The 11,122-nt window shown below is 40.0% G+C and overlaps 1 protein-coding gene across 1 annotated transcript; it reads right to left on the bottom strand.

Moving 5' to 3' along the window:
• Window positions 1-13: 13 nt before the first annotated feature.
• degs1 (delta(4)-desaturase, sphingolipid 1) lies at window positions 14-8,586 on the bottom strand. The gene is made up of 3 exons (XM_066661590.1): window positions 8,364-8,586; window positions 3,993-4,735; window positions 14-2,439 (listed from the first exon to the last, which is right to left on the bottom strand). The coding sequence occupies exons 1-3, from the start codon at window positions 8,443-8,445 to the stop codon at window positions 2,293-2,295; spliced, it is 972 nt and encodes a 323-aa protein (XP_066517687.1). The 5' UTR covers window positions 8,446-8,586; the 3' UTR covers window positions 14-2,292.
• Window positions 8,587-11,122: the final 2,536 nt, after the last annotated feature.

Below are 11,122 nucleotides of genomic sequence, written 5' to 3'. Positions count from 1 at the left end.
AGCAGGAAAGAAAACACAGTTTAGTCTGAAATTATTTTAATAAAACCATATCAATGCAGTAACAGAACAGGAATGGAACAATTAAAGAGCCATAACTTTACCCATGAGCCCATTTTAAGGTGCTTAAAGGATTTCCCAGCAAGGGCCTGATCTTGCTGGTTCTAATACTGATAGAGGAAATATCTCCAACATCATGTAAATCCCAGACCAACTGCTGCCAGCAAAGAGTTCAAACTGAAAGAAAGATAGTTTGAGACGTTCCACATGTCTGCGTCGGCTTTACTGGAGATAAAGCACCTTTAAAAAGGCAGGGCTTAGGTCTTAGGCTAGTTTGCAAATGTTAAGGACAAAGAAGAAAGAATTTGAGAATTTACAGACAGCGTGTTAGTTGCTATTGTTTTACATCAAAGGACAACGTGGTTTTTGATTATTTTTTTCTTGTGGAACAAGAAATGGAGGCTAGGAAGGACGTCTTGTTACAAAACTGAACTAAAATAATTGTATTCACTCAAGCTTCAGCAGTACAGCATGAGCAAACGTCGTGTTTACTATTCCATCCAGTGAAACTATTCCATCTCGTCTCGCCACTTCAAGTACAGAACGTGCTAAACAGTGAAGTCCGTTTTTTGTAAAGCTAAAAATGAAGTTTGAATAAACCACACCCGGCAAAATGACACAAAGGCATTCATCTCTAACAATTGACATAAAACAGGCTTGATTTGCAGCGGTATTTCTGCAATGTTTAAAAACTTCCTGATGCCTCAGGTGTGCCCCCAGTTCTGGTTTAATATGATGGCAACAAAGTCAAAAATGCTCTTAACTCACACTTTTTTTTTTACGGTTATACAGCGATTTCATGTAACCACTAAAGCACAATCCTCAGATTCACCAAGCCCTTCCACTTTTGGTGGGCAATAGGGGGGCTACAAATGTTTACACATAATTTGTGTCTTGAGTATCATGACTATATTCAGATAGAGATTATGAAAACGCAGGCGTGAATGCACCCGCTTCATTTAAAACAGATTAAACTCATCACCCAAACCCCTTGGTATGCATTTTTAACAGGTGTAAATGAATCTCCCTCAAAGCCACATTCAACAAACACAACCCTACCCAATTTAACGACAACCACTGTCAGTGCAGCCCAGGCCCCATCTGATCTAATCAAAACCCTCTCTTAAAAATTTGTCATAACACACATGATCATGAATCCAATGTGCTATTTTTTGCCCCAAGTAGAAACTAAATTTTGATCCCAATTACCAGAGAACTCATTTGACTGCTGTGTCAGGACGCAGTCAATCCACTTATCAGTCACATGATACAACCAGGTGTAAACCAAATCAAAGTCATTCCAAATTAAGCCTGGGGTCTTTGGGTGAGTTTGCCATTAAGGGATTAGGTTTAGTTCCAGACTACGTTTTCTTGTCATTGGAGAATCTTTGTTCCAAATACTGTGTAGTCAAGGACTAGGTTCTATCCCTGTCCAAGAATCTAACTCTAACACAGCAAACACCACCTTTTTCAACACAAGGGTGGTATATGTGCTTCATATGTATTTAAACAAAACACAAGGTAACGTGAGGTCTGAATGTTACTGCTACTTCTTGTAATGACAAACAAGAGGCTGTCAAAGATAAGCAACTCAAGTGTGCAGGTCCACACCTTCTGTACACTCTGATAATATTACAGACAAAACTAAAAGTGAATATTTCCCCTAAAACAAGATGGCTTGATAAACAGGTTAGGGACATGTTGGGTAAAATCCCAAGAATGCAACTTCGGTGACACACATTTTAGTAAATGCTCTTTGACTTACAGGAACAGTACGTGTTATTGAACTAGGTGCTTTCTATGATAATTTTTAAATTACAGTGGCTATATCTATTTATACATAAAGCTTAAAATTATTTAGGTGTGGGGAAAACACAAGGCAAACAAAGCTCCCAGTTTCAAAGTTCAAAATCAAACTGTGCAGAAAAATAATCTTAGAATATTGTATGACAACTGGGAATCAGCAGATTAGACCAAATCTTAAAAATCTATGAAGGTTGGAAGGACTCCATTTTGTTTGTTTAGCTGGACTAAGACACTTGAAATAGCTTGTAACTAAAATTACCATTCTCTCTCTCACACACACACACACACACAAATTAAGCAGACAGTCTGTTCAATCACACCACTGTGCATTACTGAATTACTCTGCTCAAGCGGTTAGCAGTGTGAAGGGTCAGCAACATTTGCCTCCTTGTTTTTGGTCAGTGAAGCTCCATCAGAAGGTGGAGCCACTCATTCCTGCTTGACCTCTCCCTTCAGCTTCCTCTTTACACGAGAGTAAGGACTGAGCTCGTCGTCCATGATGAAGTCATACAGAACCCTTACCCATGAAGAGTAGCAGGGCAGGTTGTTGTAATACTCTGGGGCCATTTTCTTCACCTGTTATGGAACAAAACAGGACTCACATTGAGGCATTAAATACAAGTTATTTTCATGATAAATTAATTACATAAAAATAAACCTAGGGTTAAGCTTTATCCCACTGATGTTTTTTTTTATTCCTGGTACAGAGGTTGGCATGATTAGAATTTATGGTTTTATAATACTTGTGTTCCAACTTTGAAAAGCCTTGGCTCCCAAATACAAAGGTTGTGCAAGGGTTAGTTTTGTCATCAGGAGAGTGCAAGTCGTTAGATCCCATTTGCAATCTTCATTATGTAAATATTTCCTCAATACCTACCCAGCAGTTTTATCCTCTAAGAGGCCATGTTAACAAGCTACAGGGGTTAGACAATGAAACTGTGGGAGGGTTCATGGCTAAATTGGAGCAGCCTGGTGGCCAATCTTCATTAATTGCACATTGCACCAGTAAGACCATGTGCATCCAATGGTTCAAACATTGTATCCTGAAGGCGGTGCTGTGTATCAGTACGACAATGCACCAATACACACAGCAAGACTGGTGACAGATTGGTTTGATGAACATGAAAGTGAAGTTGAACATCTCTCATGGCCTGCACAGTCACCAGATATAAATATTATTGAGCCACTTTGGGGTGTTTTGGAGGAGCGAGTCAGGAAACGTTTTCCTCCACCAGCATCACGTAGAGACCTGGCCACTATCCTGCAAGAAGAATGGCTTAAAATCCCTCTGACCACTGTGCAGGACTTGTATATGTCATTCCCAAGACGAATTGACACTGTATTGGCCGCAAAAGGAGGCCCTACACCATACTAATAAATTCCCATACTAACCTTTGAAAAGATAAAGGATGTATTCTAGTGATTATAGACCTACCCTACCACACTGCATTTACTTACACTAATATTCATACATGCAGTTCCCAGTATTTGTAAACTAATCTGCAGCGGCCTTTTCCTTGGTAGCAATAAACAGTGTTTCCCAACTCTACACCTGGAGGCCCACCTGCCATTGCACAGACTTGTACTTTCTTGTACCACTCTTTGGCTCATTCGAGTTTGTCATGAGCTGAAGCAAAGAGAACTGTGCAAAGCAAGTAGGCTTCCAGATATGGAAAACATGAATAATTTCCACTTTATACTGCTGCCAAAGTAATACCTCCCTGAAGCTCTTGCTAATTATTTACAGCATTCCATTTTTCAAATTTTGCTGACTATTGAGCCCTGGTCAAAGTCTTTTCCACAGGTTGTGTGACATTTATTAATCAAGACTACTGGGAAATATTTCCCAAGACGTGTTAAACATTAAACGTATTCAAATTAAATTTTATCTGTTTAATATTGGAATTACAGTCAATAACTAAAACCACTCTGCTTTTACAACCAATAATTTTATCTCATCTATCTGTAGCTCTCGGTTATAGGTCACACACTCCCTGAAGTCATGCCAGTGGCCCTAATTGTGTACATGTATACAGTAGTTATGTCAATGTAATTCTAATTATATCCATCATTAATAGTCTGAAAATAATCCATTCATCCTTTTACAGACAAACAAATACATGTCTTACCAGAGGTAGCCTACATCCAGGTATGCTTGGGAAGTCATGGTGTTCATTGTGGTAACCCACGTTGAAAGTCAGCAAGTTAAGAGATCCATAGTATGAATAGGTCTCATGGCCCTTGAGGAACATGTAATGCTCTGCAATGAAGTGTCCCGAAATTGGGTGAAGCCCCATTCCCAGCATTGAGCCGGCCAGCATGTAGACCACAGGCTTGGCCCCCCAAAGCCAGTAGAGGAAAGCATTAAACGTGAACTGAATGGCCACATTGGCCAGCTCCAGCTGGGTGATGGGCTTGGGGTTGATGCAGAGGGGTCGAATGGCGTAGAACAGTGGCTGTAAAATAATCCAGATAAACTTGCGAAAGCGTGTGCAGAAAAACCAACCCTCAAAGTCAGTGGGGATGTCCACATCCACTCCATCACCGCCCAAGTATCGGTGGTGGTCAAGGTGGTAGCGCTTGAAGGAGGCAGAGTACGGTAAGCCAATGGGGAGGTTGGCGAACATTGCGAACCAGCGGTTCCACCTGGCGCGGTTGTTTCCAAAAGCTGCGTTGTGGGAAATCTCATGAATGGCTAATGTCATGGAGTGGTTTACGCAACTCCCAAACACATACGTCCAGAACAACACCCATTTCCATTCCAAGTCCTTAACCAGGTAGAAGGCCAGGAACTGAACTCCAACCATCATAGAGACAATCCATTTCAGCCTGGGATCAGGGCCCATCAATGATTTTATCTCTGGATATTTAGCTAGCAAGAGAGACATAAAAACACATTAATCACTGACAGGTACATTCAGACAACTGAGGTCAAACGTCCACTCTGAGAACCTTTACTCTTAGTTCATGCTTTTTTGAGCCTCAGGCCTTGTCTTCTGCTAGTAATCTCGACATTGTTCATCCAAGAAAACAGAGACTATTATGCATACATCAACCTTTCTTGTGTGTTTGCAGAGATGAGGATGAAGTCAGGACAAACCTGGAGTTCTAAAGCTAATCTCCTTAAGCTAATAAGAGAAAAAGAATGCAGATCTGTGCTTTTCAGGGTGTTGGCCATACCAGCCTCCACTTCAAACTTCCTCTCTACACACTGTAGGCAATAAAATGTTCAGGGATATCTGCCATATTCCTTCCAACCAGAATATTGTTTTTCTTTCTGTGGATTACAATTTGGAATCTAGAACTAGCTCTTGAAATGGCTTGGGCGTGTCTTCATGAGGGCACTCATTTTTACATTAAAGCCTGCAGGTGGGTAAAATACTGTGCTAAAAAGAAATAGTAATGGCATAAGAACCCACAATCCAGGGTTTTCACTGGTGACAAAACAGTACAATATCTAAAAAAGGGTGTTGTTTTAGTACTTTGTTGCCACACCAGTACCAAAACAGGACGCTGTGTCCGTGCTAAAAATTATACCGTACACAAGACTTCACAGAAAAGTTAAACGACTTAAGTACTGCAGTGTTTCATTTAAACACAGAATTACGTATAGTGTCAAAAAGGCCACAAGGCTTATAGCCACATTTTTCTTAAGTTGAAGATTAATAATAAAAAAAAAAAAGTTGTGAATTAAACAAAAACACACACACACACACCCCCCTATGGCATGTAAGCAATGCATTAATGTGTTGTTACACTGGCCTTCAGAAGCACGCATGAAACGTACATTTGCTGAGGGCATGTCACAGCAAAGTTGACTGGCTTCCTGAAAATCAGCTGCTTTACCTGGGGCATGTCCTGACTGAAGGCTCAGCTTAGACAAAAGCGTAAACTTGTGCAAGGCTGCCCACACAAAAACCTACCATCTGCATATTCATTCTACATATGTTACACTTTTAACAGTACTTATCTACTTAAATTAACTGTTATTTGTTACCACTGAATCAAACTCTTGGATTTCCAGCTCATACAGTTTATTTTTGGATCGCCTATGGGCTATTTGACTTGAATGAAATCTGCTGCAATTTTGTTTTATCACACCATCTCAGCGTGTCTCCAAAAGAACAAAACTTTGCTTTCATGAATTATTCAGTCAGGACAAGCAACCGTCCTCAGAGGCTGCTTCATGACAAAGGCCCAGGCAAATTTCCATTACGGCATTGTTAACTTTGTTAACTTAAGCTCTCTTTATGTACACATGGTATAACAGAGCCCAAGGCTAAGTACTTCTACCGAATTTCACCTATTATCAGGACAAAAGCCTTGACATTGGGTAGTAGATAAACCTGACAAACTTTTAAACATTCAGTAGCAGCAGAGGCACATGCCACAGCACCCAACTTTAAAAGCTCAATATCTATTCATTTTCAAGGTACTGTAACTTGCTCAGACAATGTATTAAACAGGAGTTCCACCCGTCTTGCAATGTTTGCATAATTTGTATTTTAGACACAGACGTCTTTTGTTTACTTTAAAATAGGGCTGAATTATATGGCCAACATTTCCCACTAAACAAGGAACGTCCCTGGACATTCAAAATAGGTCTAAAAGTAGTCTGTCCGTCAAGGACATATTTTAAACGTCAATGGACGTCCAAAATCCATCTTAATAAGTTAGTTAAGTGGTGACCAATCAATAACGTCAGTGGACATCCAAAATGCGTTTTATACAAGTAATTTATTTCGGGACCAATTAATAACGTCAATGGACGTCCAAAATACGTCTAATAGTCGTCTTTTCAATGTCTGTGTTTGGACGTCTTTTCAACTTTCATTTTCAAACTTAAGAGAACGTTGCTTAGACGGCAGTCATTACGTTATTTCAACGTTGAATCAACGGCTAAATGTTTACTGGGTTATATTTCATGATATATTTCTTAATTTCTGTTGAGCCGTTATTAATCCAATATCATTATAAACAAGGAGGAACACCACCAATAACAAACAAGGAGCATGACATTACAAAACATACCTCTTGAATTTGCCAATATTAATCATTTTAAACTAATTTTAAAACCGAGTGCAGATGCTGTAAATAATGTATATTGTATTTAAAAATCATATCACTGTTATTGAAACCTTTATATAGCAATATATACTGATAATGTATTACTATTCAGCCTTATTTACAATTTTGGAAACTTCAGGGCTCACAATACCTACAAACAAAATCAGCCAATTTATTTGAATAGTACTTTGCATCCAATCGTTTCACAAGTCTCTGTTCACATCTCGACAATAGGGAAATCCTCTGAAATTTCACTTTACATTTAGGCCGAACCAGAAGGTGAGACTGGTTTTAACACTTCACTGTTAGAATTCAGCCACTTTTAGTCAGCCATGGCCATGCTGATTGAGGAGCTGTGGTTTGAACGTGTCCGTTACAACATCTCGTTCTCCAAATAGTTAATCTCTTAAGTAAATAAAAGAACAATACGACGGGGTCATAAAGAGATTGACTCCTGCTGTTCACCGCCGTCATATCAGTTACAAATAACACGCTGACCATTGTGTTACCCTCAATCTCTACAAGAGAAGCAGATTTTTTATTTTTAAATACCAGTGTTTTACTATTTAAGACCAGGGTAAGGATAACTAAAGCATTTCTCTCACATTTGACTCTTTTAGGCCATGGAGAGTGATATAATTTGTCACGCCACACTGTTCTAGGCCCTGAGAAGTAATGTGTAAGATTCGGCTGATTTTCTTGGTTTTTGACGAAATAGCTAGTAATTAAAGAGTCCGTCTACTGAAAGGTTTTTACCAAGTTAACATTTCAGGGCGTTTGCTAAACGACGAAACAACCAGTCAACGGTTTTCATCTAAAACTGTAGCTTACGTAAATATTTCGTCAAGCAGGTAGGATACGTCGGTTAAATTTATTTTAAAACACAGCGGGCCAATGATTCTAGCTTACGGAGCCGTTACGTAACTAACGTTACGCCGCTGCTAACGGAGCCGCTTGGTTCTAGAAGTCTGAGGAGAAGCTGGGGTGTGGGCTGTTAGCCTAGCTACCGGACATAACGGTAACTTCACCCTGGGACTTGCGATAACGTGTGCTTCAGGCTCGGAGTTCACATAAACGTTACTGCTTCATGAAAAAGAGAGAAACGGACACCAATATTTTAGCTCAGTTGGTGGCTATCGTAAAGAATTAAAAGAATACATTTCCTTATACATTCGACATTTTTTTTGGATTTTTTAATTCCACCTTAAAAGCGGTAGGAGTTTACAGTACATTTAAGGTGGACCGGGTGAAGGAATTCGTAACTGTTCCCACACAAGACAGGAAAAGATGTGCTGATAGCTGCTGTGACCCTATGTTGGGATGCGTTAGAGCTCAAAATGCAAACGTTTGAATGTTTAATCCCTCTGAAACAGCGACATTGTGACAATTCAATATTAATGGAAATAGAATTGTGTAAGTGACCAGTGACTCACCCAGTATCTCTTTCCGGCGGTCCGCATGTGGCTGGTCTGTATAAACCCATTCATAATCTTCCCGAGCGACTCGGTTTCCCATCTCCGTCAAGGTATTTTCTGCGAGATTGTTGATTTATTTTAAAGTTTCACCGTGTCCTGGAAGAAACAGTTCAGCTTTAAGCCGCCAACAGCGCCTCCTCGTCCGTTTTCTCTCGCAGCGCAGTTATAACTGAGAGCAAGGCGCGGCGCTGTCGAATAGGAGGCTTCACCGTCTGCAATTATCTGATCACGAGGCAACAATTTAAAGGGCCCGTACCGCATAAAATTTAACCTAAATACGTTTGAAATAAAAAGATATTATTGCTGAATTTTCAGAATGTACCGTACACTCAGACCATATCGTTGTGAAGCAGAAGTGTTGTAAAGTATTTTTGGCCATGCCACAAAAACCATCACATTCACATACATCATACTGACCACAACAGATTTAAAGGAACACTAGGTATATTCACTGGGCGCAAGGCATGAACACACCCTGGAGGGGGCGCCAGTAAATACAGGTTTTTCACTGGAGGGTGTTTTAATGTAATAAAACACAAGTTCTCTCTCAGAATACCCCTCATGACTTCTTTGTCTAAAAGATTACATGTGATGTTAGTTCCACTGCAGCTCTTAGTAATTTTATCCTTTAACAGTAGTCGTTATTTTGGGGAGGTCCTTTCACCTTCACTCAAGTAATTATTTGACTTGATTATGAAGTTAGGCTAGGGTGACCAGACATCCTCTTTTACCTGGACATGCCCTTTTTTTTCAACTTAAAAAAATGTCCGGGCAGAATTTCACAAACGTCCGGGATTTTGTTTTTCTAGAGCTTACATAGAATTTCGAGAAGTGTTTCGTTCACAAACTAGTCCCGCCCTCCCCTACTCCGATTGGTTCGCTTGAGTGAGAAGGAGGCGTGGTGAAGTAGTCTAAAATCTTCTGATTGGACGGTCTGACTGTAGAGCTATCGTTATTGGTCGATAAACTTCTCTGTAAACATTTAATTGCTCAGTCTGCACGTCAGTAGTCGTCCACCCCCCCCCCCCAAACTGTAACAAAGAGGGAGATTGTGACATCATGGTCTTTTTGTTTATACCTGTGTAGTGGTTTGTCATATGACATGTTAAATAATGAGTGTTATTTGTAAAATATAATTTTGATAATTTTTTAATACATTAATTAAATTATCAAATGTTGTTAACGCACTTCAACATTGATTTGTAAATTGTGCAATTGCTCTATAAAAGTCCTGAAAAAGCTCTACTAAATCAGGGCTACAAACCTGCCTTTGTAAAAGTGATGGAGCCACTATTTCTGTTTACTGAACCCTTGTTACATAATGTTCTTCTGCACATTTCTTAATGGCATATTTCATAATACTTATATAAATAAGGGGGTGGCACGGTGGCGCAGCAGGTAGTGGTTGTGGGTTCGATTCCTGCTCCGGGTGATTGTCTGTGAGGAGTGTGGTGTGTTCTCCCTGTGTCCGCGTGGGTTTCCTCCTACAGTCCAAAAATGTTGGTAGGTGGATTGGTGACTCAAAAGTGTTCGTGAGTGTGTGTGTGTTTTGCCCTTTGAAGGACTGGCGCCCCCTCCAGGGTGTATTCATGCCTTGCGCCCAATGATTCCAGGTAGGCTCTGGACTGGATAAGCGCTTACAGATAATGAATGAATGAATGTTTATAAGGAAAATACAGAGTTTTCAAAATGGCCGACTCGGTGCCCTGTAGTGAATAAAACAGTAGCAAATTTGTTTTCACTACAAATATCCCAGTATTATCAGCTTTACAATGTGTTTAGTGCAAACACTATTACACTGCTGTGAATACAATGGTAACAACTTTATCAAATGACCCCACAAAAAACAAGTTTTCAAAACTGTGGCTGAAATTAGAGTTAAAAAAAGGTTTGGGTTTAATCAGCTTTATGCAGCCTATCAATATATAAACATGTTTTTGGATTATGGGTGGAAACAGGCTCTCAGGGACAGACGAGGAGAAAACACAGAACTCCTCAGAGAGTGATTCAGGGTGGGGATTGAACCCAGGGCCCTAGGATCCTGGAGCTCTGCCAGCAACTATTCCTGCGGCACCACTTGCCACACAGATTCTGTGATTTATAATGACAAATTAATTGGGCAAATGTATATCACTGTTTACCAGAATGGGTCTGAAAAAGCAAAATTGAGACTCGTAAATGAGTAGTTAAATATATATCAATAAAAACATGCACGGCTTCGCCCCCAAACGATAACAGGGATTTTTTGGGAGTGTTCCCCAACTGAAGCGGATTCACCGATTGCTGAACAATTTTAATTCAGAGGCTCACAGCCTCTGTAAAAAAAAAAACCCTGAGGATTTGAATAACGTGGTCTGATTTGCATGAGGTTTTTTTCTAATGACTTTTGTGATGTTTATCAGCTACAGCACCGCCAGATGAAAGTCTATCAACCTAAATTTGCAGCTCTGACATAAAAGCTTTTATGAAATATCCGTTTTCCGTCACTGTTTGTTTGGATGTATGGGACATCACTCCTCTCTAGACAAAGCCTTCCATTCATGTAACATGGCACACCCAGCCTCCTTGCTCTAACAGTGTGGAAACCAATACTTTAGCTTCCACCACAGAGAGAACAAAGCACAAGAGGGAGTTTGGGATGTACTCCGGTGTTCAGTTTATCAGCCAGGTGAAGGGAACGGAAGCAGTAATGCTTAAAATATACAAACAAACAAAAA

The sequence above is a fragment of the Hoplias malabaricus genome, chromosome 2, assembly GCF_029633855.1.
Source record: "Hoplias malabaricus isolate fHopMal1 chromosome 2, fHopMal1.hap1, whole genome shotgun sequence".
In the NCBI taxonomy this organism is placed as follows: Eukaryota; Metazoa; Chordata; class Actinopteri; order Characiformes; family Erythrinidae; genus Hoplias; species Hoplias malabaricus.
Note: the sequence above shows the minus strand (reverse complement) of the source record. Positions and strands in the feature narration are given on the sequence as shown.

Bases quoted from the DNA above. Each gene is read 5' to 3' on its own strand.
- degs1 (XM_066661590.1), bottom strand. From the start codon at position 8,445: ATGGGAAACCGAGTCGCTCGGGAAGATTATGAATGGGTTTATACAGAC. The intron at 4,736-8,363 runs GTGAGTCACTGG...CTCTCTTGCTAG, and splicing joins CCGCCGGAAAGAGATACTGG to CTAAATATCCAGAGATAAAA. The intron at 2,440-3,992 runs GTAAGACATGTA...GTTCCATAACAG, and splicing joins CTGGATGTAGGCTACCTCTG to GTGAAGAAAATGGCCCCAGA.